At 33.9% G+C, this 8,487-nt stretch overlaps 1 protein-coding gene across 3 annotated transcripts in view; it reads right to left on the bottom strand.

The window, feature by feature from the left end:
• Nucleotides 1-6,164: 6,164 nt before the first annotated feature.
• The window catches only part of LOC136039479 (ATP-binding cassette sub-family F member 1-like), a 43,098-nt gene continuing 40,775 nt past the window's right edge, over nt 6,165-8,487 (bottom strand). For all 3 annotated transcript variants that reach the window (XM_065723262.1, XM_065723263.1, XM_065723264.1), the window contains exon 9: nt 6,165-6,768. In XM_065723262.1, coding sequence (XP_065579334.1) covers nt 6,250-6,768 — 519 coding nt within the window. In that variant the 3' untranslated portion in view covers nt 6,165-6,249. The remainder of the gene's footprint in view (nt 6,769-8,487) is intronic.

Raw genomic sequence — 8,487 nt, 5'->3', positions numbered from 1 at the left:
CACTGACCCACGTCCAAAATTTAATAACTAGCTACAACAGGAATCGAACCCGTACCCCTTGGACAAATAATTCTCAAACCAGCGTGCCAACCACTTAGCCAGGACGACTCCTACTTGTACTTGTAGCAAAATCGAAAGTTTTTTTTTAATGATCTGGCATCTGAAATTCGGATGTTTCATGACAATTTATTTAAATTTAAGCTCTGCAGAATCACGTAAGTTCCCAGAAACAGCGCACTTAAATTTTGCAACTAGGAATGATAATTGTAATTGAAACAGTTTCATATCGACCAAAGTATATTTTTAAAATAAAGAGAACCCATAACTGCTAAATTAGAAAATAAACAAAAACGTTTAAACAAACGGAAAGCACATGAAGCTTGTTAATCTTATGCAATTGATCTTTTTTTTTTTTAATAGTCCACATATAAGCTAATTTTGGACTAAACTGCACAATATACTGTTCGTGGGGTCAGAAAATATTTCCGGGAAAATAAAATATTCGAAATCTTACTGATTCGGATTAATTTTAGGAAATCCCCCCCCCGTCTTGCGTACGGGTGGTGGCACAAGCTATATTAATAAAAAACATTCACTCTCGACTTATCTTCCATTAAATCCATTACTATAACGTTTGAGATTGTGTTATCGTTTGGTAGCACAGCACGTTAATACAGTAATCGATCTTTGCTACCACAAGGTGGGACTACAGGCTTGTTTATTGCTCCTGTAAAAAATAATCACTATCTGAAACCCTCTTTCGATGGCATTTACGCCAAAAATTCAGCTAAACGATCTTTATTTTTGGATTATATTATTCTTGGGAACTTTAATAATTTCTTAGGGTGAAAATTCTTCATAAATGTTAACTAATTCGTCCCCTGAAAGAAGCTTTGCCAGAAGTAAATATTTTTGGCAAAATTGAGCAACTAACACCATCTGGTAAAAAAAAAGAAATCTCTAATCTCTTTCGAATGGTCCAATTGACATTGTTGTAAAGCGTTTGTAACTGCCGTATTCTGCAGTTCTCCTATGACGAATCGCAAATTTTCTTATTTCTTTAAAGCTGTTTTGCCGAATTGCATACGGGATAAGGGCAGTGTCTTTTTTTTGCCTAAGAACTGAAACGTTGGGTTTCAATGGGGAAACTTGCCCCACATTTGAATATTCAATCGAAATTTTTACCACCATGGTTTCTATGATGTAATTTTTAAAAATTAGCTTCAGTGGAATTTAAATATTTTGTATTTAAAGAAATGAAATGTTATAATGATAAATCTACAATAAAAATTAAAACAAATATAGAACTTAATTTTTGGGCTGGTTGTAAAAGATCGTTGTTATACATGCATCTATATTAAGTGGTGCGTCGGTTAAACGAATTTTTGTAAAAAAAAGAAGTGATATTATGTATTTTGAGATACTAATCAAAACTATTGATCAACTTTGAAAAGGAATAATGGGTCTTGGTTCAAAAGTTGATTTTCTTACCTCGGGTCAACTTCCTAATATCGTTACTTAGAAAAGAGCAAAAGGGAAAACACTAATTTCAGTGACAATGGGACCAGGTAACCATCGTGCATCTTTGGCGCTTTTCGATTTTAGGCCAACTTCAGTTTAAAACTGGTGTCTGCGTGCTTACTTGCAAGAACAGAGCTTTCATATTGAAAGCAGACACGGCTCCTTGGAAAACAAGTTTAGCTGTATAATTCAAGATAGTCTTTAAGATAGACTATAAAAACCCTAATTCAACTCATACGCTCTAGGCTCAATTACTTACGAAAACCATTCTTTTTGGTCCCAATAAAGAATCCGCACAGTTTTTAAAATATAATCTCATATTCATCAATCAGGCCCAAGGTCCGAACTTTCTATGAAAACCGCGGAGGTTTTCCACTTCCTATTTTCTAGAAATGAGCTGAAAACAGCGGTCAAGGAAAAGTAGAACAAGGCAAAACCAAGGTTTGGGTTTCCTTTTTATTTAATTATACACGACAATATCCAAAAATTGAAATAAGGGATTGAACAGAAGTTGGATAAGCTTGGGCTTTTTTCACAAGTTACGAACTAAAATATGATACCTAATAGTTTCAATAGGGGTATGGCTAATCACCTTTTATTCTATATTTAATGCATATTTGTTATCATGAGTAGGTTATTATTTTTTTGTAGCCTATTGTGGATGTCAATTGCCAATTTGACGCCACTTTGATTTCATCAAGAGAATAATGATTAAATTATTGCAGCACAAAAAATTATGCGGCAGCATAAAAACTTATAGAGCATGAAAAAGTGACTCAATTCTGAATTATTTTTCAAGAAATTAATGTATTGTTTCAAGATTTTGCACTGACAAATAATCCACATAATTCAAAATCCTAAGGTAAAAAATCTGGAAGTACAAAAAATCTGGCCCCCAATGTTGGCGTCCTTTCACAAATATGGATGAATTGAGAGTACCTTTATGCTTATATGTCTCATTTTAATAAAGCATACTATAGCTAAGAGGGCTCCAAAAATACCCTGAGCCTAGACCCGTAAGGTCTTACTCCGGCACTGAATATGGTAATGCTGATATATCCTAATTTCAGAAAAAACTCAAATTTGACTTGTATGGAAGGGAATAACTATCGAGTCAAAATTACTACACACCTCTGGACTGGAATTCTAGTCCAATTCAAGTAATTGCTTCAAGATTTATCACCGACTTTGCAGGGCATTAATCTCTGACTTTTTTACCCAAATTGTGTTTTTTATGATTTTATTAATGATCATTGACATTTCAATCTAAAAGCTTTTCTTCAAAAATATTTGTTCAGAGCTCGACCTATTAATTTACATGGTAAACGTGACAGAAAACCCATCAACGGCTAAAGTTAATTATATTTAATTAATAATTGTTTACTAATAACTAGCAACGAAATTTCGTTCAGCTTCATTATATTAACTTAATTACGCTCTACTAATGATATAAAGCATTTTATATAATCAAACAGTTCGTGGTAACGAACTGTAGTAAGGAGCGACCCGGCTCAATAGTAACCAAAACTCTAAAAAATTGAATTTTGATATCAATAGCTACATCAAAAGAATCGCATTTTAATGCTGATTTTAAATATATAAGTTTCATCAAGTTTAGTCTTACCCATCAAAAGTTACGAGCCTGAGAAAGTTTGCCTTATTTAGGAAAATAGGGGGAGACACCCCCTAAAAGTCGTAGGATCTTAACGAAAATGACACCATCAGATTCAGCGTATCAGAGAACCCTACTGTAGAAGTTTCAAGCTCCTATCTACAAAAATGTGGAATTTTGTATTTTTTGCCAGAAGACAAATTACGGGTGCGTGTTTATTTGTTTTTTTTTTTTCCCCAGGGGTCATCGTATCGACCAAGTGGTCCTAGAATTTCGCAAGAGGGCTCATTCTAACGGAAATGAAAAGTTCTAGTGCCCTTTTTAAGTGACCGAAAAAATTGGAGGGCATCTAGGCCCCCTCCCATGCTCATTTTTTTCCCAAAGTCAACGGATCAAAATTTTGAGATAGCCATTTTGTTCAACATAGTCGAAAACCATAATAACTATGTCTTTGGGGATGACTTACTCCCCCACAATCCCTGGGGGATGGGCTACAAGTTACAAACTTTGACCAGTGTTTACATATAGTAATGGTTATTGGGAAGTGTACAGACGTTTTCAGGGGGATTTTATTTTGTTTGGGGATGGGATACAAACCCCCTCGTATACATAATAAAAATATAAAATTATGAAAGTTAGTTACGTAAGTTAATTCTTAAGTTACGTATATTTTTTACTAATAAAAATGTTCGTTAAAAATTAAAAGTTCTAGTTGCCTTTTTAAGTAACCGAAAAATTGGAGGGCAACTAGGCCTCCTTCTCCACCCCTTATTTCTCAAAATCGTCTGATCAAAACTAAGAGAAAGCCATTTAGCCAAAAAAAGAATTAATATACAAATTTCATCTTAGTAATTTATGTGCGGAGAGCCAAAACCAAACATGCATTAATTCAAAAACGTTCAGAAATTAAATAAAAAAAAAACTAATTTTTTTAGCTGAAGGTAACGAGCGACATTTAAACTTAAAACGGACAGAAATTACTCCGTATATAAAATGAGTTGTCCCCTCCGCAATCCCTCGCTCTTTACGCTAAAGTTTGACTCTTTGCCACAATTCTACTTTTTAAAACAATTAAAAGCTTTAGCGTAAAGAGCGAGGGATTGCGGAGGGGACAACTCATTTCATATACGGAGTAATTTCTGTTCGTTTTAAGTTTAAATGTCGCTCCTTACTTTCAGCTAAAAAAATTAGTTTTTTTTTATTTAATTTATCAATAAAATTGGCAATAGTTATTACCAATTTTATTAACTTATAAGTCAAAAACAACTAATTACTTACAAGTAAACAGCTACCTGGTTCTGAGAGACCAGAGAGGATCTTTGACAGCAACCTACAGTATGTTCTTCGTAAAAATACTTGACACACAAATTCTAAGACTAATGTTGTTTTATTGATCAATTCGTCAAAAAACCCTGAGAGTATGTCATTATGCTAGATTTTTTTTTAGATTTTTCATATATTTTTTTTTTTAGATTTAGATTTTTTATGCTAGATTTTTTTTTCTGATACGCAAGCAACTTATCCTTGGATTTTCAGATGGGTCAGTGAAGTCAATTTTGCGTTCAAAGCCTGCTCAATTATTTTATGGTTCTCAAGAGAATTCACCATTTTTCGCTGGCTGAATGGTATCTGTATATCTGCTCTGGTATCACAATGTCAATTCGGTAACGAACCTACTTCTAATCTTCAATCTAATCATTTTCTTTGGGGAAGGGGGAATGGTTGGGAGTGTGCTTATGTAGAGATTTTAATATTTTTGTATAGCCTGGATGTCTGAGGCCGAGTAAGTCAAGCTTGTTCCGTTTCTCTTTTTATTCCATTTTACTTGAATTATCTTAATTGATGACGTATTGTGCTTAGTCCCTTGCAAGGTATAGCTTCTGGGCATTATTCTGATGTGTGCGCTTCTTCGATGAATAATCCTAAACATTATTAAAAAGCACTGAACGACACTCTCTACACTAAGGGACATAAGCAAACACAACAATTCCAGAGAAGGTCGTATCCAGAGGTGGATGTCTGGATGTCCCCCAACATTGGGGGCCAGATTAATATCTTTGTTTATAGTCTGGGTGCCTGAGGCTGAGTAAGTCAAGCTTGTTCCGTTTCTCTTTTTTTTTCTTCCCATTTGACTTGAATTGTCTTTATTGATGATCATCTTTATCAGCTAAAGACCAAATGCTCTAAGTCACGATCTTACCATCAACGTAGCCAAGTCGAAGATAATTCGTTTCAGCCCTCTAGGCGGAATATAGATATGCCTCTAGTCCTGGTTTATTGTTATGAGAACTAGAACTAGATATGCCTCTTGTTCTGGGTATTATTGAGATGTTTGTACTTCCTTGATGAATAATCCTAAACATTATTAAAAAGCACTGAACGACACTCTCTATACTAAGGGACATAAGCAAGCACAACAATTCCAGAGAAGGTCGTATCCAGAGGGGGGAGGGGGAACCCCTCCACCCTAGGCCTAAATTTTCGTCTGACTCATAAAAATGAAACAAAATGTATATATTTTTAATGTGTTTGTTTTTTAATTGTAGTCCCCACCTGAACAAAAATCCTGGACACCTTGATTCTTGAGTGTCGTTTCCAGTAGAAGACCGCCCCTGAACAAAAATCCTGGATACGTCCTTGATTCTTGAGTGTCCTTCCCACTAGAAGACTGATACAACAAAAATAAAATAATTAATAAATCTTCTTTTCGATTTGTTTGTTTTATGGACTTGATAAAATTGACCTCGGAACAGTCCAAACCTCGACAGTTCTTTTCACATAAAAATCCCAATTTTATGAATATTCTTATCTATATACGCTTATCTACATATACAGGAGAGCTTCCTCTATTATTTTAAGTTTTCAGTGATCATACCATTGTATCACAATGATATATCTATATTATCTGGGATCTATTTGGGCAACAAGCCTATTTCTAAAAGGCACTATAGACAGTCTCCACACTAACAGATATAAGCAAATACAATAATTCCGTCCAGATTTTTTTTCTATCAAATAACTGAAAAAAAAGTTGTCATTTCCACTTTTATTTAAAAAATGTATTCATCCAAAAACTTCCGCGTCATACAGCAACTTTAAATAACTAATTTCGGACACTAAAGATTTTTATTGGCTAGTTTGGCAGCTATACTAGGATTATTAATCTGTTCTCCTAAAGCCTCTAATACTTCATTTCTGTAATCATCAAAATCACCCTCCAACTCATTGATTGTTTGATCTTCAATAACATACAGGTTACAATTTGTTTCTCGTATTAGCCTTTCATCGTGAGTAACTATCACAACACCACCAGTATACTCATTAATAGCTTCAGCTAATGCATCGATGGATTCAATATCAAGATTATTCGTTGGTTCATCAAGGATCAATACATCTGGGGAACTAAGACACAATTCAGCTAAGGCAACTCTAGCTTTCTGACCACCGGATAGGTCTTTATTCTTAATAGTGTGGGCATGCGAGGCGAGGCCAACTGTGCCTAAGGCCTTTCTTCCTTTTTCGTATGGTAGATCAAAGAGGCGCATCAGATATTCTGTGGGAGACTCATCAGCAGTAAGGTGCTCTCCTGAATGCTGGCTAAATGTTCCAACCTTTAAACGATGATTTTTACGTACCTGTAATGGAAAAAAAAAGAATTGAATAATCTTCAAAGATTAGATAAGACAGATGAATTGTCAAGAATCTTTCAAAGATTACAAGTAAATAGAGTGGAAGTATGAGGCTGAAAAAAAACTCGACAGACCCTTATTTGGACATTAGATCCATTTCTGAAATGTTGCTTCTCTTAAAACGAAACATTATTGGCAAATAATAAGGATCAAGGTGTTCTTTTAATGGCTCAACATAAAATCTACATAAAAAAAGAATTGAATAATCTGTAAAGATTAGATAAGATAGATGAATAGTCAAGAATCATTCAAAGATTACAAGTAAATAGAGTGGAGGTATGAGGCTGAAAACAACTCCCCAGATCCTTATTTGGGCATTAGATCCATTTCTGAAATGTTGCTTCCCTTATAACGAAAAATTACTGGCAAATAATAAAGATCAAGGTGTTATTTTAATGGCTCGACCTAAAATCTACGAAAAGAGCAGAAAAAGACACATTGAGTGTTTTTTTTTCACATTCTACCTAGCTAATGAAATTTACATTTTTTTTTCTGGTTGTCCTCTTGTTAGGGCGTTTCACTTTGTAGAAAGGGCTGAAATAAATGAATATTATTATTACGTTATTTGGATAAGCTTTTCTCGGGCAGTTACTGGTGCAGCACTTTTCTACACTAGATTATTGTAGCACTTAAATTAAAGGCAATCAAAGCGACATTGAAGAGTAAAATCACGTACGTCAAATACAATCTGTTTTCAAAAAAAAAAAATTGAGTTCCTCTTTATCTAGAAAAAATCCTGACCCTCATTATTGTTTAAGTGCCTGAAATAATTAATTAATCCGAAATAATACAAGGGTCTGAAATGCAAAAATAATTTTTGAGGAAGTTCAGTTTATATTCTTAGGGGAGGATTAGTTAGAAAATGTAGCTTCGGGGGCCTCCTCTTCCACCTTTGTGCAGATAAACATTTTACATATATCACAAAAACATCCACGAGGGCATTGCAATAAACAAAATAATAGAAAAATAACAAATAGATCACATGTTATAAACTGAAAAAGATTTATATAAAAATTAGCTTATAACGCCCTCAAATTTCCAACGTGCTACAGTTTTATCTCGAAGGGTCTCTCCCACCGCCTAACAGCATTGTGTACGTGTAATTTAACATCACACTAAAATACTTTTACAATTGTAGGTAAGTCGTTTTTACCTTAGCACCTATATTCATGAAAAACAATTGGATAAGCAATTACATTTTTTAACAGATTATATTTAATAAGCATTTTTCCTAACTAAAACAGTACAACTATGGGCCTATCTCGTGCAGCCACCTCTACCTTTGGCTATAGACAAACTCCTTTAAATCAACTACTTAAAATATTAAATGAATAATTTCATTTTCATTATTTCTAATTTGTTGATTTTATATAAATTTTTGAATAGATTAATTTATAAAAAAATTATTCATATGAAGATGACAAAAATAAGTATTAAGTTTAATAGAAACGTGCTTTGACAATAGAAAACCATATTAATAAGGGTCATTAACTCGCTCCATTTTGTGCAAAGCCTTTTTCGTATATTTGTTCCCCATCTTTTGAGAGCAGGGGGGGGGGAATCAAAATCTTCAATCTTGTCTCTAGCAATATCTAAGATATTTATACTTGAAAAAAGAGCTTTCAGTTTCTTCGTACTATTTGTGGGTAAAAAGCATTATGTTTT

Source organism: Artemia franciscana, chromosome 19 (assembly GCF_032884065.1).
Source record: "Artemia franciscana chromosome 19, ASM3288406v1, whole genome shotgun sequence".
NCBI lineage: Eukaryota > Metazoa > Arthropoda > Branchiopoda > Anostraca > Artemiidae > Artemia > Artemia franciscana.
This window is presented reverse-complemented; position numbering and strand designations above follow the sequence as displayed.